Below are 21,459 nucleotides of genomic sequence, written 5' to 3'. Positions count from 1 at the left end.
CGCCGCAACGGCCGCCAACGGCCGCCAACGGCCACGCGCCCGCAGGTGGCGCTGCGCCCCCGCCGCTCGCGGCGCCGCCCGCCAAGGTGCGGCGCGTTCCGGGCGGGGCGGCCCGCGCGGCACCGCCCCCGCGCCCGCCCGCCCGGAGCGGCGCGCGGTGCCCGGCGCTTCCCCAGCAGCGGCGGCCGTCGGTGGCGGGAGCGGAGCCGGGAGAAGCCGCCCCGGGAGAGGGAGGCCCGGGAGAAGCCGCCCCGCCGCGGAGCGGGGGTGGGCGGGAGCCGCGCGCCATGAGCCCCGAGGAGAAGCAGCCGGCGCCCGGGAGCCGCTGCCGCGAGGGGCGGCCGCCCCCGGCGCCCCCTCAGGCGCAGCCCGGCCGCGGGCGGCGGCGAGGCGGCCTCCTCAGCGAGATCCGCACGCCCATCCGCACCGAGCCCTTCCAGGAGCGCTACAGCCTCAGCCCCGGCAGGGAGCTCGGCAGGTGAGTGCGGGGGGAGCTGGTCGCTGCCTTACGCGGGGGTGAAATTTCACGCAAAGAAGTGAAAAGCTAAAGAGTTCGGGTTCTGCAGGTGACTCCGCCAGCGCCTCGCAGCCAAGGTTGGATCCACGCTCGGTTTCTGAGAGGCACCTCGCAGGCTGCCAGCGAGCTTCGAGGCGGAAGCCTCGTTAAAAGGTTTTACATCCCAAAACCAGGATGTGTGGAGTTTTTCAGCACTGCTAGACCAGTGCTTCTGCCTGAAAGTCTGTCACTGCTTGCACTAATGACAGCGCTCTTGCTCAGGATCTCGTGTCCCTTAGATAAAGAGCCTTCAGATCAAAAAGATGAGATGATACAGCCCAAGATAGACTGTAAGATATGCTCTTTAATATGCATTTTTGGCAAGCTAAGGTAGCTGCACAGCTGCATTTATGCAGCAGCAAAAGTAACCTTTTTGGTGAGAAAGAGACAAGGAGTGTTGCAGAGCACTGTAAGTGCTTCAAAAAATGTGCCAACCCAATGCTTGCCTTAGCAACTGGGATAGTAATAGACTAACGCTTGCTTAAACATAGTAGCCTGGAGCATTCACACTGAGAAGCAGGTGGGAGAAGGAGCCCACAGAGCCAGGAAGCTCCCTTCAGTGTGACATAACCCCCATGCCAGGGCCTGCAGACTGAAGCTAGGTAAATATGGGCCAGAAAACACTGCAAATACTGAGCAGCGGTTAAGTAGCCACCGGGGCAACGCAACACAGGATGTACTCACAGTTTATGTGTTTTTTTTTATTTCTTCAGAGCTCGGGTGGCTTTTTAGCAAAGACTTAGTAGCTGCGCCGTGGAGGGAAAGCTTATATTACAAGCTGGTTGATATTCATTAACCATACTCATCAAAAAAATACTAGGTGAAGGTAGTGGTTCCTTTGGGTGCACAAACTAAAACCTAAGTGAACAGCAATTCATGGTGCTGCAAATCTCATTCTTTAGGTTGAACAGTAAACCTCGATGTGGCTTTCTGCATAGAGTTATTCTTGACCAACCCTGGATGTGGAGGTGATCTTCACATGGTGGTTGTGATTGTGTACCTACAATTATGTTAAAAAGTTTTCTCTTCTAAATGTTTGTCTTGCGTTTCACAACAGTTTCAGACTGTTGTCATTATCTTCTCTTAGATACAGAAATTGGTACATTTGAATGTATGTACTGTTTTTTAGGTCAAGATTTTGTAATGTTTAGGGGGCTCCTATGGCACTTGCATAACGAAAGTAGGTTTTTAGCAGAAGCACTTCCATGATAGACTTTTTCTTGCCAACTCATTGCGACAAAGCAAGAGAGTCAAATGGAAGTCCCTCTAACATTTCTAAATGTCTTACATCTTGTTAAGAAAGTACACTTGACAGAAATAGTTTCTTCTTTTTTTTATCTGTTTAGAAAGCGCAGAAGTTTTACTTCCAAGTAGGGTTTATCTTTGCAAAGGACTTGGGACAGATTGTCAACCATATGTGACACATTTTTAGGTCTTGGACAAAATGCAGCTCTGTACATGTAACATACGTTATTTTAATTCCATTTTGCTGAGGAAACAAAGGTGATAGAGTCTCTACTAGTCAATCCCTTTTTGCTGAATTGAGGGAAAAATGATTTAAAAGTTGATCTCCAGATAGAGATTTCAAAAAAAATTGTTCACATAAATTTTGTTTAGAGTTGGTTTTAAAAGGAAGCAAATTCAGTACTGCTGCTGAGAGCAGTGCAGCTGCATGAACTCGGGAGGTACGAGTTCTTTGGCCTCCGGTTCAGCCCACACATATGTGCGTTGGAGCTGGCTGTGGCACTGGGCCCTTTGTCCTGGGTCCCTTGTCACCTCTAAGCAGAGGAGGTGGGAAGTGAGAGGAAGCAAGGACAGGCACCGACGAGGGTGACTTAGCCCTAGAAGTGAGTGAGTCTATTCAACTACAACTGCTAGGCAAAAAAAAAAAAAAAAAACCTACAGATGAATTCAGGAAAAATACTAAAATCTTGGTACAATGGCTAATCTGGAAAAATATTTCAAGTTGCTTAAACTAACATGGAAAACAGAGTCACTTTTTTTTTTTTTAACTGAATATTTTAGTAAGTTAAATTTTGGGCTGATCTTCACAGTCTTATTGACTTTGTCTTGAAACCAGAATCTTTCCACCCAGATCTCCATTTCAATTTGAGTAGGGTTTAAAATCAAAGGGCTGTTGGGCATTTCAGAGATGCCATTGGTGTGCAGCTCTCTCTGGCTTCTGCACTAGCTTGTGCTACATTGGCTTGAGGAGTGTAACCTCTGCAGGGGATAGGGCAGGCATCAGCTGCTTGGCTGCTCCCCGTACCCACTGCAGTCAAGCTGAAGTTTTGGTGTTAAATGAGGAACAATATTTTTATATTTTTGTGGTCACTAAGTTGAAGGATACTCGTAAGTATACTCTTGGTACTTTCTGAATACCTAAACTCCATCTTCCAGAAACACCACCCCAATTAACATTTTTCATCACTGATTTATATTTCCCAAAGCTTATATACTGTCTAGTGTAATTATATTTATATACTTGGCTGTTTCACTTTGGAGGTTCTTTCATGGAAGTAATTGTGAACAAGATATTATCATCTGATCTATTTTTTGTTAAGCTCATGGATAGAGTGTTGTGGTGTGGAGTACTGATGTGAGCAAGTTGTGTCCAGACTGATACTCATAATTTGTATACAAAAAGTAGTAAATGGCAGACCTAGTTTTCTTCTCACTGGTAGGTAACAGTGGTCATAAATGATCAGTTCTAGAAATAGCAATCTACTCCTGGCAAAACAGGCAAGCTCTACAGAGTGTACTTCTGGTGATTGTCGTCGGTGCACTTTTTGTTAAAAATTTACTCAGCTAAAAAGCAGAAGTATTTAAATCAGCTGAGGAGCTGAAAGGAGCATTAAGGGAGTTTTTCAACTACGGATCTAACTGTAACTTCATGTGCATGTAACTTGTGTGCAGTTTCTTTTGCCTACTCTTATGCACTTCTTAAGCACTTACTCGAGTAGTTTTCTAACTTGCACCTTATTTGCTCTTAGATGCTTGCACAATTTTGTGCAACTCTAAGAGTGTATATGTGATCACATTTTATTCTAAGATGTTTTTTGCAGTAGCACAGGTAGGGTAAAACACAGCTGTGGAATAAAGTTAAAGTAAATGCATAAAGTTAGGAACGGAGACCTGCAAGTAGTTGGTTCCAGCATTGAGGCTAAATTTGTATGAGTAAATTGCACACGATCAGCACGACTCTCTACTTAGAAACTGAAGTTAGTAGAAACTGAAAACATAGGCATACGTTAATCAAAATTTGCAGTATGAATTATTTCATATGTAGCTGTATGTAGTTTTGTGGATCTCAGAAAGGTCTTCTAAGCTTTCTAAAAGGAGTTAAAGTCCTTTATAGGTCACTTTAAAAATATTCATTAAAGGTTAATTCTCTGTTCTTTGCAGCCTGTGACAACCAAAATTAATTGGTATGATGTAAATGTTCTTGCTTCTCTGACTCAGCGTTTGATTTGTGATACTTTTTTCTCTTAAGCTCTTAGGGTGTTCTGTGCCGGTTGAAATGATGTTGATTCTATTGACAGTCTAAAAAGATGACTCTGAGTTTCTTCATAATTCAGCATGATGCATCTTAAATAACATTTCTTGAGCAAGACTCCTGTGAAGACTGAGAGCTACTTCTGGTGTCCTATTCTTGCCTGTCTTAAAGCATTTTGTTTGTATTGCTTTGATATCTAGTAGTCCATATTTAACTTTCGGACCAAACATGAAAAATATCTTTTCAAAATTGTTCTTCCTTAAATATGACATTCCCGCTATAGTTCTTAACAGAGCAAAACTAGCAGTGCTGTGATTTAATAATACTTTTAAGAGCAGATGTATTTTTTCTGTAAGCAATTGAGAGAAATATTTTAAGAAATGCAGCAGTGAAGTATGTATGCAGTTTTTTGTATTTTATCAGAACACTTGTTTACACCTATTATGTTATCTGTATTTAAAAATATGTGTGTGTCTGTGTGTGTGTGTGTGTATGTATTCCTTGGCTTTGCGGGTCCAGTGGATGGTGTCTTTGGATCTTAGCTCTGAATTCATCTCAGACAGGAGCTGAGGTAGCTACACAGGAATAAACTTTATAACTAATAAAGCTCATCAATTTTCTCTAGGTCTGATCTAATGGGGGGATAAATTCAGAAGAGGCGAGTTCTGCAGACAGTAGCTGCAACAGCTCTAATTATAGGTGTAGCCATCAAGAATCCAGGCGGGATTCTTCATCTTCACAACCCGGAGCTGGCGCTTGTCAGCCGGCTGAGCACTTGGGTAACCTGCCTGTTTAATTACGTCGCCTATCAGGCTTCTGTCCAGCTCAGCTCTGCTGCACATGCATGGCCACACACGCTGGGGGCTGCCCCTTTCTGTCCCTTCAATATTGCTTTATTTCCATAGTGACTCACGTGTGGTAGGTACATCAGCAGCCATGGGGCTCTCATTAGACTGCTTGCTGGCTTCCAGGTAGATCTGCTGATTTAAACACCCTTAAAAGTGTGCTTCTGAAAACCAGTACTAATTCTAGATTTTAAACCTCTCTAAACAGCTTTTGATTAGGGAGTAAGGAGGAGTTCAGAGACTACTTAAGAAAAAAAAAAATCTGCAAGGGCTGAAGCCAAGGGTCTAGATTTTTGGCATAAAGGTTTAGAATCACCAGGTATTAAAATAACTTGCTGTTAAGGGTCTTAGAGTTTCTTTCTTTAGCTTGAGCAGAGATTGTTACACCTCCGTAAATGCCTAAATTCGTCTCATGAATGTGTCGGAGATGCATGTCTGCCTTCTCCCTGGCTCCATGAGCGCGGCTGCTCTTGCTGGCAGTGCCGGAGAGGCGTTCACCCTTGCGGTTGCGACACGCGCGTTGCAAGCCTCTTAGAGCTCTGCTTAAGAGGAAACACTGACCACACAGCATCTTTTCCTTGGATTCTGAGCACACCCTCTTGGGCTATTTCTGTCCTTCCCCACAAGCTGTCCCCCCGAACACATTTTTTGATTTCGTCCAATGTGTTTTTTGATTTACCAGTGGCCTCAAAAATTATTAGCCTTTATTTGGGACTTTAGGTGGCTCTTCCTTTTATGGCATTCTGTGGTAATTTTCATATTCGTTAAAGCTTTTTTTTTAGTTATCTCTTGACCAAACCTTCCTTATTCTGCAAAACCATAATAATGTTTTCCTGCATTTACAAAGCTGTAATATTGTCATAACACCTATGTTGTTAATTTAGAACTTTCTCCCAGTAATTAGATTCAAGGCATTTAAAGCATATTGTTACTGTGTGTCTGTCCTCACGGATATTTGGACTCGGCTCTGATCTTTTCCAATATCTATAATGCTGAAAATACTGTGTGCTTATGCAATATGTTATTCCTAGAGAAATGCTGTGGTTGCTTCAGTAGTTACAAGTCAGATTATTTTAGTCAGATCATCTACCAAATGCCCACTTTGTGGCTGTTTATTCGGCTTCATTTGTTTTGACTGGACAACTCTGAAACAAGTATCTATTTTAAGCCAACTGACTACAACTTTTAAAATAATTCTTTCCTTTCTCATGGGAGGCAGCTTGCCCATAGGTTAAGATCTGTAAGTGGAAGAGTTTTGACATAACGCTAAATGAGTTAATTCTGTAAACTTCAGTTTGGAGAGGGGAGAGGCAAAATCCATGTAGCTCTATTTCAAAGAAGATGAGGACTCTTATTTGGTTTTGCTTAGGCTACAATAAGTTAAATTAAAAGCTGCAATAAAGAATTTTGAAACTATTTCTGCAGCTTTTACGCATGAAAACTGTACACTATACAGTTGTATATTTTGTCCAAAATGATACCCGTTAGTGTGTTAAACACTATGTTTAGTTCTGGTTTGTGTGTGTTCATACTAATATTGTCATAGAAATCTTGTTAGAATGGTTTGTTTGGGCTAAATTGCTTATTCTTTTAATGAACTTTGTGTCTCTTGCGCATACAGTGAGACCGGAAATAAGGGATTTTGAAAATTGTTAAACAATCAAAGCTATAGCTGTTATCACTGGAAGTATAGCATGTGAAAATACCATGTTCCACCTTTGAAAATGCACATCATAGTGTTTTAAATAGGATACTTGGAATTGGTAGCTATCTCAGTCCTTAAGCATTCTGCTGCTATTTGCTTTTTGTAAAACGAGGCAACGCTTTTTTATCAGTAGTTTCCTGAAGGTTGCTTTGGGAAGTGCTTTGATATGAGAAACAGTCACAGAAAAGCCTACAAGTTTATTTTTCATTATGCAATGCAGCATCTGGATACTGCATAAAAAGTGGAACAGGATATTGAGAAATGATTCAGTAAGAGTGCTAATTTTTGTTGCCTTGAATAGGGTATATCAAATACTTAAATTATTTTAATGTACTCACGTAAAGAACAAATTGCACATGTGTACACCTTGCTTTCAAAAGGTTTTCTTATGAGGGGTTTTTGTTCAGTATTTCTGAAATAAAAAAGCACAGTTTTTGTTTAGTATTTCTGAAATCATAGGTTTCCTGAATTGACGGATAAGTCTTTATTTTTTGGTGGAAATGACCAAAGAGCATTCTAGGCTGTGATGTTCCTAACTTATAAACTGAGGACCTATTTTAACATGCAGTGGTTTTTGTTTTTGTTTTTTTCTTTAATCAAATTTCCTGAAGTGCTAAATTATAAGGGCAGTACTTAAGTTATATGACTTATGTTTAACTTTCAGTTCTTCTTTGGTTTCAGAGGAAAATTTGCTGTGGTGAAGAAGTGCATCCAGAAAGGAACTGAAAAGGAGTTTGCAGCAAAATTCATGAGAAAAAGAAGAAAGGGCCAAGATTGTCGAATGGAAATAATCCATGAAATTGCAGTTCTCGAGTTGGCACAATGCAACCTTTGGGTCATTAACTTGCATGAAGTTTATGAAACTGCAACAGAGATGATTTTAGTCTTGGAATAGTAAGTACTAACTTTTTTGGGTAACATTCTGTAGTGTTTGTTCAAAACAAATCCTGTAAAAATATTGTGCATCAATGATTAATATAACAAAAGACTTTGTTGCTTGGCAATTATCCTTTTTGAGTTTGAAAAAATTGCAAGGAAAACAGTAGGTTATGTACAATCTTCTAATTATTGCAGATTACAATAAACTTCTCCAATTATGTAGCATCTTTCAAGGCTGAACCTTAATTTGTGTAGTTAAAAATCTGCAGTGAAATATAAACACTGTATACTCCCTTTTTTGTAAAAGAGGGTGGGGAAGAAACACTGATTATCTGTTCAAATGTTGAAGTTTGTTTCACTGACAGTGCCAAAGGTGGGGTAAAATCTGTTATTGGTTGAAGTCTGATTGGTTTTGATGCCTTTTTTTTTTTCTTTTTTTTTTTTTTTGCAATCTCATGTTGAAATGCATCTTCTGTCTTAAAAAATCTATGATGTGATCTATAATGAAATTCTAATCTGTAACCACATGTTTGCTTTTTTCAGTCTCAGTGAAAAACTGGTCTGAAATCTCTTCAAAATTAAATCTAAGTGGAATGTTTAGCTTTTAAAGGCTCCTTTTTGAGGCAAGAATTAGACAGGTATCAATCTAATCTTTTCTCAGATGGAAATATCTCTATGCTTTGTACAAAGCTGGCCTTGGAGTAGATGCTACTCATAGGTTTACTAATAGTTAATGCTGTGATTGCATTATGTAGGTAAATGGTGCAGAAATCTTTCTGTTCTTGGCTGCTGTATCTGGTTAAGCTAAAAATCTTTCAAAAGCAGGATGTTTCAGGAAATATATAAATGTAGAAGAGCATGCTCCTTAGTACTGAACCTCTATACCCTCCTTTTTTGGTCTTGCTATCTGCCTTGAATGCCTGTGTTCACTTGCACTTCCACTTTTCTCAAGGATTAGACTGACTTCAGAAGTTCTTAACTGTTCCTTCTTAATGTGGTATTACAAAAAGAAAAAACGTCTTTTACTCTTTGGAAAAAGGCAAGAGCACTGTACCAATGTTTCTTTGAAGACCTTTTGGGCAGAAATTCAAGATGAGTGTCTAACACCATAGTGATCCAGTGAAGGGAATATAAGAATGATATAAATCTGACCTAGAATAGTTTCTCTTCACTGTATTAATTTAGGACCCTACACTTACTCATTTCCCCTCCACTTCGTGTTGATTTGGTTTAGGTGAAAGTTTCTTCAGCTACAAATACATCTAGCATTTCAGAGGCTTGGGTCTTTGACATCTAAATACCCATAGGTGATTACGTGCTTGTTGCTAATAAACTCAGTGAAGATCTTTTTCAAGCATTATGCATTTTTAGTGACTAGGAAAGAAGCAGGGAGAGTTAGCAGTTAGAAGCTGTTTAACTTGTCTCCCATATATATCTACTCCAAATACTTTTTTCTTTCTGGATAGTAAAAATGAATGGTAAGAAATCTTGTGGTCCAGAAACTCTAATATTGAAGTTTAATGAAATGGAATGAAACTCTCTGCTAAGAGAGACATCTAGAAAATACTTTTTTAACTTCATTTTGCAGCTGAGATATTAGTGACTTGTAAAATGTAGCAGACATTTGAATTTTGCAAATCATATTGCCAAAATGTGATTAGACTCATATATATGCCTTAAACACAGGCAACAAAGGTCTAAATAAAATATATCCCTTCACAAATTAAAACTATAAGCTTGAGTTGAGCAATGGGCTTCGTGATGCTTGTAGTGCAGAACTGCTAGTTTTCTTCAAGAGCTCAATTCTCTCTTACAATTACAAAATGCATTTTAATCCAAAGTATTAACTAGCAACCAGGTTGTTCAGTAATTAGCAGCACTATTGTTTTTATATGCATCAAACAGTCATCATTTGTTCCAGATAAATACCTGTGTGTTGGAGTTATAAATTACAAAAACACTCTTTCACTGACTTCAGCAAATATGTCTGGGTGCTCCTTTAATGTCAGCATGTTCCAGAAACGTGTTGCAACAAAACAGGTATGAATGTTAGTAAATTTCTGACATTCTGTATGCAAAGGATTAAAGAACGTACCTAGGCTGTAAGCTTCTCTAGGGCATAAGATTATTCTGTTTCTGTTAAGCCTGATGGTCTGTGTACAAGATCCTTATCAGGGAAAGGAGAAAAACTTAGTGGGCAACAGTTAAATACCTGTTTATCTGCTACGGTTTGAAGATTTGTGTTGATACAGATCTGACATGAGGGGAATGCTGATGCTTTGCCTTGAAAAAAAGAAGTGTTAAAGTGATCTGAAGAGTTCTCTTTAAAGCAGCATCTGTTTTAACAGGGAGCAAATTTCAAATTGCCCGGTAAATGTTAATGCATGCTCTAAGCTGTGCGAAGCAAGGAGACATTAAAGCTGGTTACAGACATGGAGTGGCAAAGCTCTACACGCTCACATCCCTAATTGACAACATGCCCTGACTTCCCTCCATTGGCACAAAACCTCAGCTAGAAAGTTGAGTAGGAACTAGTCTGAAAGGGTAGTGTGTGAAGCCTGGAATTTATCTGTGGGTCAGTCATTTCACTAAAAAGGGAATGAATGAATACAAGAATGTTGGAACATGCATTGGAAAAGGTAACAGTATAATCTGGAAATACTGGCATTTTCAAAATATTTTTTTCTTTTAATCTAATTTCTGGCTCAATATTTGTGACTTGTCTTTTTCAGAATCTTTATCAGAGGCATGGTTGCTCTTTCTATCAAGGACTGACTTCTGTCTGTAAATGTTCATCACTATGTTTATACATGTGTGCAAGGGATAGAGGATACTGTTGTGGTGGGTCAGATGATAAAACTTTCATGCGGAACTCCAGTATCTTGGCTGTTACATGCTGCTCTGTGAAGAGCTTCTGAGCTGGTGGTCTGACTGGCAGGGGCTTCTGTAGATATTTGTAGATATACATGCGTAGATTTGTGTAGATGTACTAGACTCTTTCTTATCCTTCTTTAAGAAGAAAAGTCCTTGCAATCTTGAGGAGATGTTTGGAGTATATTTGTTATGCTGGATGAGGTACTTTTTACCTCAGTTAGCTATTTGGACCCAGACAGTTATTATTTTGTGTCATTTTGGGCATCACTTATTGTTCTGTGTGTGAATAGATGGTTTGACATGCGAGGTTTCACTTGATATTCCTTATTTTAGAAGTGGATGAAGTAAGGGTCTGCTGGCAGGAAACTTCATTCAGCATAGGGATCAACAGCTGGAATTTGAAGCAAAAATACACATAACAAATAAATGTTCTGTTCCAGTGTTTACATCTTGCCTGTTAGAGCTTAATTTAAAATTTAGTCTCTAATCAAAACTGAAGTTCTTCTGAAAGGTAGGAAAAGACATCTTGCACTATACTGGTTATTTACACTCACTCTTTCCTATCTTGAGTGCTTTCTTTCCATATGTCCCCTCATCGGGGGTGTTTTTACACAGTTAGCCCTGACTTTGGGGATATCAGTATACTAAGGTAGCCTCGTGTTTGAGAGATTCCGCCCCCCTTGCCTACTAGCTAAGCGTGCACCTAGCTAAGACGAGGAGGCAATGCCTGTCTTTGAGCTTGTTATCCATGTGTCTGTACTCTGAGGACTTGCAGTTTTGAGTCTTTTGGAAACTGCTTTGATGTCTGATCCATTACAGCTGGAAGAATTAAAATTTTCAGACATTGAAATAGAGATTTGTTTGGTCTTTTTCTTGTGATACACAAAATGACTATGACTATGTCTGGGATTCTTAGTATTTTCTCTTCCCAAATGAAGAAGGCTTGTTTTCTTAAAGACGTTGTTAACGCTTAATGGCTTTTCCACCCTAGGAGCAGTCTCTGTGGAGCAAGGGGGTCCAGTTGTTTACAAAGCAGTTATTTCATACTGATCATTCAGAAAGCTGCAGCTTAACAGAAGTTATCCTCTCTCTAGAGGAGAGGTGTATAAACGTTAAGCATGAGGGAACTTTTGGCCTGTGTATGTTTAAAATCACAGAAGTGACATGCCTAACAGGTATTTTTATCCCTTCTGTGTGTGTGTGTGTGTTTCGCAGCAACAATACACGAAACAGTCTTAGAGTAATTTATCCTCTTGCATTCTCTGACAATGATATCCTTCTGGTGGAGTGAATTGTCTGGAAGAAGTCATCATATCTGTATCACAAATAGAAACTTGATATAAAAATGAAGCGTTCCCTATCAAACCATCAATTCACATGAAACTTCTTTTGTAAAGCTAAGCATACCAATCTCCATGGTGGGTGTGAGGGGCCATGTTTTAAAAGCCATTAAGTGGGTGTAAGTTTCTGTAAGGTGCGGATTTGCTGGTCTCTCTTAAAGATGCTGATGAACCTAGGCATCCTCCAAGTTACTTAAATTCCTATTTGGAGAGGAAAAAAAAAAAAAAAAAAAACCTTTTATGGATCCGTTTTTTTTCTTCCTCTCGTATGCCAGAGCTGTGTCTCCATTTCAGTCATGAGACAATGCCTGCTTCAACTTTTATTGCCTTGGCTTTTAACAAATATAATCCAAGGTTCTTGATGTGTAGTATTAAAATTCTAGAGTGTATGCTTTAGCTTAGTGTTCTTCAGTGAACCTCAGTGTTTTAATTGGCTATTAGCATAACTTTATTATATGTCTACTGAGCAGACATATAGTAGACAAAGGGCTTAAGTCTCCCCTTTGATTTATTTTTTTCAGCTGTGTCTTTTAAAAATGAAGTATGCTTTATTTCATGTATATGTATGTGTATATATGCATGTGTACATATATATATAAATTAAGTACTATACTGGAAAAATAATCATGTTGGTGTAAAATAGGTCTATGCTGATAATTTTGCTAGTATGTTTTGGCACCATATGTGAATTACAACTTGCTGCTACATGGGGTTATATTATTATTCCTAGTGACATATTATGGCGTTCTTGAAAAAGACTCAATTTTTTTTCCTCTGTTAATTACAGTGGTCACTTTTCTATCCCTATCTTGATCCTACTGATGTTTATTTTTATATGAATTTGTTCTAGAATATTAGAACATAATACCCAGTGTGCCTTTTTAAAAAGTCTCTGATATCTGAATCCTGTCCAATTAAATATATATATATATATATATATATTTAAAGAAATAGAAATATATAAAAAAAACTTGAAACAGAACCGATTTCTAAATTTCTGTTCTTACAAGGTCATCTACAGGAAAATTTCAAATAATGGTAATGAGACTATTTGTTAAAGCAAAGGAAGCTTTTGTATATCATGAGGCTTTTTAAGGTGCTTAAACTATGAGGCTTTTTAAGGTGCTTAAACTATAGTAGCAAAGTTGATTTTGGCATAATGAAAATTCTTAGTGTACCTAAGTGCTCTTTTCTGGAGGCATATAATGCAGGTGCACCATTCATGAAGCACTGTCTCGTTGCATCTTTGAATATGTCTGTCATCTTTCTTGATGATCTAGCTAGTCTAGTTTAATAAAAATTAACAAACAAAGACCTGAAATAGGTTGGTGCACATCAATAAGGTTTAATGTTTGTGGGAAGTCGAATTTGGCGTGGCACAACTGAAGCAAGTGAAGAAGATACTGTCCCTAGGGTTTTCACCATCTTTCACTAGGGAATGACTATAGGATTTCATGTGAAACAGAAGTTATGTGCATGTTAATTTTATTTATGCTTTGATAAGTAATAATTCAGCAATCAAGTGTACAAAATGGCCCCATTCTAATGTTTTTATGCCCATTCTTGTTTCAAGGTTGTGTGTCTACTTTGCTCATCTTACTAATGCCATACAGTCATGTGAAACATTGAGTTCTTAAGTCATTGCTATACAGAGATGGTGCTACATATGACTTTGGAGTGCTTTAAAAATATTCTGTTTATTTCTTTGTTGTAGCTTTTTATATATTATTTATTTAAACACATAAAGATAAGAAACCAAACTTCGAGTGCTAAATTCTCAGAAGCATTTTTAGATGGAATCCACTTAAACTTTATGCATCCTTATATACCAGAGACTTCACAAACATGTCAGTCACATTATAAACTTTACTTAGTCTTTCTGAGTATATCCAAGTTGTGTTCCGGGAAGGGTGATAGGAACAAAAACCTATCTTGGTCAAATTACATTTTTTTCTCTTCCATAGGAATGGCAAAAAACAAATCTTTGATGTAAACATTGTCCTAAAGATCATGCTTTGAGATGAATGCTGATCTCTCCAAAAGAGCCCCATAACTTTTTGTAGTATCATACTTAACTTTCATAACTTTCATATTCTCTAATTTAATTGAGAGATTTTTTTCACCAAGTCTGCCCTACTTCATGGAAGTTGTCAAGAGTTCCTAGACTATAAAGGTTTGCCGAATGTTTAATAATTGGACAAAAATCCACTACGGGGCATTACCACCTGCTGATCTTGATTTGTTTATTCTAAATAAGTGTTTGTAGAACAAAAAAGGCCTATTGCTTATTCTTTGAAATAATAAAGACATTGTTCCATAGTGCTGCTGGAGGTGAAATTTTTGACCAGTGTGTGGCTGAAAGGGAGGAAGCCTTCAAAGAGAAAGATGTTAAACGACTTATGAAGCAAATTTTAGAAGGAGTTTCGTTCTTACACAGAAACAATGTGGTTCATCTCGACTTAAAGGTAAGACTGTTGCGGTATTTTTCTCATGATTTTCTTCAGTCAAATGCTGACTTACTGATCTTATGTTATGCTAATTTATAATTAACACTTTTAAACTGGCTGTTCCTCAAACAGTAAAATTCTGCCTTTGGAGATGCAGTACACATTAAAGTTACTGGGATTTTGATGGGTTGATATGAGCGTATCAAACTTACATCAACTGAATTGTATGTTATTAATTTGAAAGCAAATTTTGATTACTTCTTAATTTGGGAATGAGTACTTTAGCTGAGACCTGGGCTTTCTTAAAGTGCAATATAATTTTTTTTCTTAGTGAGTAATAGTTTTGATGAAAATAAGGGAACAATTGATTTAGCGCTATAAGAAATTCAGAGTATTATGTATGTCTGAGAGCTATAACAGCAATGCAGAAGATGATTAGTCATATTTTGGTAGCAAGTGTTAATTATTTTCCCTCAGCTTCCAGCTGTATCTCAGCTTTGAGGTTGAGCTATATTACTATGACTAAGCATGGCAACATAAAAGCTGCCTTCCATTCCAAATTTTCTAATATTTTCTTACATTTCTAAAGAACTAAGGGGAAATTTCTAGCAAGTAATGTGAGAATAAAGATTTAAAAGGATTAAAAACAAGAGCAGTTAGAATCCCTTAAGGTTCCACTTTGCTTATGCAAGATATGTGGTACCTCCACTTTGTCTCTACATGTACTACATCTGGCCAAAAAATTTCCATTAAATTTCCTTGAAGCAAATTATATAAAATTAAGACATGTACTTGTGGACAGTATATATTCATAGCTTTTGTAGTTAAATGTGTGGTGTTACTTAACATAACACCAGTTGGGTTTCTGCAATCAGCAATGCATTGTGCTTTATTTGTCTACACCTTTTACTTAATGACAAAAGTAGACTGGGGATGCTGATTATGACTTGCACACAGGTAGCTTATTCGAAGCTAAGCACAAGTTTGCTTAAGCTTTCTGACAAATCAGAAAGTTAATGTTATGAAATAGAGCATCTTTGGTTCTCGCTGATTGAAAGATCCAGCGTTATTTTATTGACTCATAACTACATAATTAGCAAAGCAAATTAATTTCTCAAATGCTTGAGTGTTCATATGTTTATACATTAGTGCAACATGTGCAATTTGGCTTTTTTTTTTTTTTTTTAATAAAATGGCTTTAATGAGTCCTGTTTACAGCATGGTGTACTTTGCAATGTAAAAGACTGTTGGTCTTTTGCAAAACAAGATATAGGGAACTCTTCAGCATATTAGCAAATAAAGATGATTAAATCTGTAGGGTTAAAAGCTATGGCTGTTTTGAGGATTTGAGGATTGATCTGCATGCCTTGGAAGACAGGAAAAATGGCCCATATTTCAAAGGATAATTTTAAAGTAAATAGACTTTGCTCTGCAGATAAATGTTTGGATTGCTTGCATGAAGTGTATTCCTAGCAAGCAGTGTGTCAGCCAGTATCAAAGTTCACAAATATGTGCTAAAATGCTTCCCTTATGCTACAGTAGTTGTCTTATTTGGGGATCTCTAAATATAAGGCTTCTCTTTCATTTGTCTTGTACAAAGACCTTTAGAACGGTCCCTCCAGTTCTTTCTGTGACGCCTTCGGATAAGATCAGACTCTACCCAGAAGAATTAAAAGTCAAAACAGTTGTCAGTGTGTGATTGTAGTTGTTACTGTTTAAAAGCTTGTCATGTTAGAATTATATAAAAAATATAATGAACTGGAGCAATGGCACTAACAGCTCTCTTGCTTTGGCTACTGTCTGACCCTGTATCAGCTGCAAGATCTTTCCTGTGAGACTGAGCACTATATTCTATAGGGGAGTAAAAAACACTTTTTTGACTTGGCCTATCAGAGTTGCCACCTGTTTTTTTCCAAAAGGGTGGATCTCCTGAAAGCTGTTTGCAACCTGACTTGTTTTTAATGGCAAAATGCAATCACCTAGTTTCAGTTTGGAGAAGGAGTGAATATAATGCTTCTGAGTGCAAACTAAGTATCATTCAACAGTGCTGTGTTAGTTCTACTTAATTTGCACAGTGTGCATGCACTCCGTTGCTGAGTCTTTCATCTCCTCTCAGTGGTGCATAAAAGCTGCAGAGTAAGGGAGACTCTCTTCCTTTGTTTTCTTTGGCTGTTTGACTTGATCTTCAGGTGATTAGGAATGGAAGAAAGTAAAAATAAAAAAGGGAGAGGAGGGGGCAGTGGTCCTGCTTTAAGGAGTGAGCCCTCCTGTAAGGGAGGACTTGCTGCCTCTCACATACCATGGGGTTGAGTAAAACGCATTCAGCTGAATCAGGGAGGGAATGAGTGTGCACCAGGTAGATATTCTTATGGCATATATTGCTCTGGTTATCCAGTGGGCTAGTTTCCCTTCTTTCCGTGTTGTTTTCAAAATATGATGTACAGCGAGGACAGCGAGCAGAATCCCTATGTGAGGGATGGTGCTCATGCCACTATTCAGAAAGTAAATAAATGCAATTACTAAGGAAGTGGCTGCTACGAAGCATGTTACAGGCTAATTTTCTCAGCTGAATATTCCAAGTGGATGCAGGATGGATGTTTACCACATTAAAATATAGCAATTTATATGTTGCCAGAGGTACAACTAAGGAAAACGTGACTGATGGTTCAGTATGAATTAGGATTAGACTTAGCTTGGCCTAGACGTGGGCTTTTTTTTGGCATACATGTGTTGTGGGTGATGAGAGTTAAAGAAAAAAGCACACAATAAAAACTTTTTTGGCAAGTATGTCAGCTACTGAAATACCAAGTATTTCAACATAGGTCTTGTGGATTTTATGCAATGTTTCATTAAAAACTTTCTTGATTCAAGCATAGGGAATGAGTGCTTTTCTCATGCTTTCTATTTGTGTTTTCACAAACTAAATTTCCTATTGGGAAGTGCATCGGAGAGGCTAATGACGGAGGCATGAGCAGCTTTTTAAATGTTTGCTTTTCTAATACAAATAGAGAATGCCAAATGTGAACTGTAAAGCATATGGTAATGTGTAGTTCCAAAAGGTTTTTGTATGGCAGCCAGATCCCAGTCTGTAATCAAAAAAATAAGCTGTTCTTAATACATACATTCGCAAATAGATTAGCAGTTGTTTCATCAAATTTTAAATACCAGTAGCTTAACTTCTCAGAAATTAAAGCATTTAGTTATATTTAGGTCTTGCCACAAGAACTGGCCAAGGTTTTTTAAATGTTCTTTTTACAGTTCTGTTTCTGTGATCAAAAGCAAAGCTATCGGTGTGAAATCTAGGGAATGAGGAAGGGATGGCCCAGTGATTGGGGAAGAAGTGAGTGTGGACGGTGTTCATTCAGTTGGGTTATCAGCCAGCAGCCGTTTGTTCCCCTTCCTTCTCAAAGATCTCTGATACCAGATGATCCAGTGTCTCAATAAATAAAAGTTTCATCGCAGAAGTCTGGCTGACCAGGGACCAGAAGGTCCATCGTGTCTTTGGGGAAAGTTAATGGTGAAACCCAATGTGGAAAAATGACCTCTGGGGTGGCAGGGATATTTCTGTCCCCCACCAACGTGCTTTGATTGCAAACTCTGTAAAAGATGCTACTTAAGGTTGGCCTTCGTAGGTATTTTAACTAAGGGAGCACACGAAATAAAAGGTAAGGCACTTTATGGCCACAAAGTCAGCTTTGAAGAATGACAGCCAGAATCTAGTGACGTCAAAGCAAACAAGTTTATCCAAAGGTGATGCTCTTAAACCTGTTTTTCAGGTTGCTGTATTTTTTAAAACTGTTCTGCAGTTAGGGTTCTATAATACGATTGTTCATACTTTGAACAAGATTGAAGTCAGTTGCAACAGACTTTCTGTAAACAGGTGTAGTCAAAGGAGTTCCATGTGTTCTGTGGTTTCTTGTTTTGGTTTTACATTATTAAGTAGTTTTTGAAGATCCTTCAAGAAGAGGAATTTTCCACCCTGTATTGGAAGGAAGCACGAAGAGCAGGGGAGAAAGTTGGCACGAAGGAGTAAAGTGCAGAATGGAGGGCTTCACATGCAGATGTTAAATTATAACTAGTGGCTGTTTCTTTTGTGTATGTGTGCTAAACTAAGAAAGGCAGACTCTTGATTCTCTGTCATAAACTTAAAATCGTGCCACTCCTCCCAGCCTGCATGTCTGTTCAGGTCCATCCTGGACGAGCAAATCCTGAGTGTTGTACATGTTAGAGAGTACCTCATTGCTACGTACAATTGAATGTAATTATGCAACATCGTGCTGTCACATTGGGCCTGGGTGATCTTGAAAGTCGGCTTGTTTTGTTTTTCAGCCCCAGAATATTCTACTAACCAGTAAATCTCCTCTGGGTGACATAAAGATAGTTGACTTTGGTCTTTCCAGAATAATGAAGAGCAGTGAGGAACTAAGAGAAATTATGGGAACTCCGGAATATGTAGGTAAGTTTTCACTAAAACAGTGATGTCGTGAGGACTGAACTACGTAAGCTTGAGGGAAGTTGAGATTGAAAAACTACGTCCAGATTTGCTCAGAGCCAAGCTGGATGAGTTGCTCCTGTGTTAAAGCACTCAGGTGTTATTGCATATGGCCCTGCTGTAAAGCTGGAAGTGACGTGGCAGGCTCGTGAGTGGTAATTGTGCCCCGTGTTACAGATGAGTACGTAATGTAGATAGCTGGCCAACAGTAATAACAAATATTACATAGATTAAAGGTTGAAAAATAAGTATTCTGCCTTTTACTAAGTACAGTCTTTTAGCCCTGGTAGGCTAAAATGTGCATCCGTTTAAATTTTTTCAAGAGGAGGAAAACGAATCATGCCAGATCTTGAAGAAGTACTTGAAGATACCTCTGAAGTTGTGTGTTGTATTCTGTGTGGGTTTCACTGCTGGGATATAGAATGATAGATATGGAAACTTTATTTCCATAAGAAATTTTGGTAGGGTTTCCTTAGCTGAGGAAGAGATTGGTCTGGTCTTCTAAAGTTGACAGTGAAACGTAAGAATAGAAATAACTTTAAATCAACAAATGACAGTAACTTTTTAAATAACTTGAACAGGAATATCTTTATTTCAACTGGCTGCCGTGCTCCAGATGGCTTGTATTATTAAATAATACCACATGGCTGTTATTGCACTACATAACCACACAATGTGATGACTGCATATGACAAAAAAAACACTTTTTTTCCTCTGAACAGCTCCTGAAATTCTGAGTTATGACCCAATCAGTACAGCAACAGACATGTGGTAAGTTGAAAAAAATCAATGGCATCATAACTTGAAAGTGTTTTGGGGTTTTGTTTGTTGAATTATCTGCTTTTTCCATTTTCTGTTTTTAATTTAGGAGCATTGGAGTACTGGCATATGTCATGTTAACAGGGATATCGCCATTCTTAGGGGACGATAAGCAAGAAACATTCTTAAATATATCTCAGATGAACATAAGTTACTCTGGAGAAGACTTTGACCTTATATCAGAGTCTGCTGTGGATTTCATCAAAACACTGCTGGTTAAAAAGCCCGAGTAAGTAAAATGTACCCTAATGCATCAGTTGGATTGATTTTTAAATATATTTATTGCTTTCACTTTCCTTTTGATTTATAAAGTATATGGATACTTGGCTTATTCACTTTTCATTATGTCCTATGTATTTTTAGGTATACAACTAGAGAAGTTCTCAATTTCCCTCCAAACTTGTACGTTCTGAATGTACCTACATGTTAGTAATTATAACTAATTCATTTTGGAAAATCATTAATAAAGTAAAATTTGTGGTGCAGTAAACTCTTATGTGCACACTGCTGGTAGCATTTGTAAATGAGCTATACTTTGAGCCTTCTTGTCCTGATGATTTGGAGAAGTACATTGCTCCCTTCTGGTCCCCTACTGTGTTTCCCTCAGTGGGAGGCAAACTGGAAATTGCATCTTTCAAACCAGAAGATATGTTATCTGTAGAATCAGTTCTTCAGGGGACTTGTCAGCTACTGAAGGTGCTTGCTGTTTCTCCGTGGAGATATTTGAAGAATGCAAGGATTGGATAATTTATATATATTGTATCTATATACAATTATTGAGGTTCTCCTAATCTGGTTGTTTAAAAAACTTATTTCCCGGATTGCTGCTGTTTTTTTTTTCTGGCAAAAAATAGGAATCAGCACAAGCTTGCATCACTGAGTGTTTAGTGCATAGTGGAATGATTTGTATGGATTTCTTAGTCAAAATGTTAGATTTCAAATTTACTTTAACATTTCTTTTTAACACTTCCCTTCCTGCACAGGGAGCGGGCAACTGCTGAAGAGTGTCTTCAACATCCCTGGCTGCAGCAAAGCGATAATCCTGCTCACAGGGTCTGGAGCAAGAGTACAGGGGAGGAGAGCAGCGATGTCCAGGGAGAGGCAGATTCTGCCTGTGGGAAATGTGCAGATGTTGAGAAAACTGAAGAGGAAGAATCCATCGTGACGGAAGAACTAATTGTAGTGGCATCATACACGCTGGGACAATGTAGGCAGTCAGAGAAGGAAAAAGTAACTGAGCAAAAAGCCATTTCCAAACGATTTAAATTTGAGGAACCTTTGCTGCAGGAGTTACCAGGAGAATTCATTTACTGAACTTTGTGGAGTTTTATAGCTATAACTGAAAGGCAGGAGTTTCTACTAAGCAACAAATATCTTAGCCAAGGGAATCTCTGATATGCAATAGATGTTCTAGATAAACAAAAACATTCAGAAATGGCAACTAAGGAAAATGTGCCAAGCTTTTAATTTTGTGGAACAGTTAAACAAGGTTGCAGGTGGCTGACAGGAACTTAACAAGGATAAAAACTTATTTTTGTTTGCGTTTTTCTTTCTGATTTTTGTCTCTGGATAGCAGTCTGTTAATTGTTCCAGCGTTCTGGAGAAGTTGACATGAGAAGGAGCATTTCAGTGACAAATGGCCAAAAGGGGAGTTTGTTTGTTTGTTTGTTTGTTTAGGATGTATTTTGCCATTTAATGCACATATATAATGCTGGGTTTTCTTCAAACACCTTTTATCACACCTGACTTCAGTGGAACTCTCTACTGATCTAACAGTTGTACAGGAGCAAATCTGGCTGGCTCAGCCTGCAGGTTTGGAAGCTATGCTATGTACATATTTCCTTGAGTTTATGCCAGGGCAGAGACCCAGGCTGCCCGGCCTTGGAGCCAGGCCAGCTGCGGGCTGGGTTTATCAGCAGGAGAGCTTAGCCCACCGGCGAGCAAATCCATGGTCTGGGAGCACAGTAACACCCTGGCGTGGAGGGTGACAAGTTGTCATCAATAGG

At 38.6% G+C, this 21,459-nt stretch overlaps 1 protein-coding gene across 1 annotated transcript; it reads left to right on the top strand.

Moving 5' to 3' along the window:
* The first annotated feature begins 259 nt into the window (after positions 1-259).
* Positions 260-20,984, top strand: STK17A (serine/threonine kinase 17a). Its single transcript, XM_010223783.2, has 7 exons — positions 260-478; positions 7,284-7,496; positions 14,016-14,160; positions 18,472-18,598; positions 19,357-19,405; positions 19,503-19,682; positions 20,437-20,984. The coding sequence occupies exons 1-7, from the start codon at positions 288-290 to the stop codon at positions 20,765-20,767; spliced, it is 1,236 nt and encodes a 411-aa protein (XP_010222085.2). The 5' UTR covers positions 260-287; the 3' UTR covers positions 20,768-20,984.
* The last annotated feature ends 475 nt before the right edge of the window (positions 20,985-21,459 follow it).

The sequence above is a fragment of the Tinamus guttatus genome, unplaced genomic scaffold (assembly GCF_059628265.1).
Source record: "Tinamus guttatus ecotype Peru unplaced genomic scaffold, ASM5962826v1 Tinamus_guttatus_pri_ptg000104l, whole genome shotgun sequence".
NCBI classification, from domain to species: domain Eukaryota; kingdom Metazoa; phylum Chordata; class Aves; order Tinamiformes; family Tinamidae; genus Tinamus; species Tinamus guttatus.
The sequence above is the reverse complement of the archived record's forward strand: the minus strand, read 5'-3'. Positions and strand labels throughout refer to the sequence as shown.

Bases quoted from the DNA above. Each gene is read 5' to 3' on its own strand.
- STK17A (XM_010223783.2), top strand. From the start codon at position 288: ATGAGCCCCGAGGAGAAGCAGCCGGCGCCCGGGAGCCGCTGCCGCGAG. The intron at 7,497-14,015 runs GTAAGTACTAAC...ATTGTTCCATAG, and splicing joins ATGATTTTAGTCTTGGAATA to TGCTGCTGGAGGTGAAATTT. The intron at 19,406-19,502 runs GTAAGTTGAAAA...TTTTTAATTTAG, and splicing joins AGTACAGCAACAGACATGTG to GAGCATTGGAGTACTGGCAT.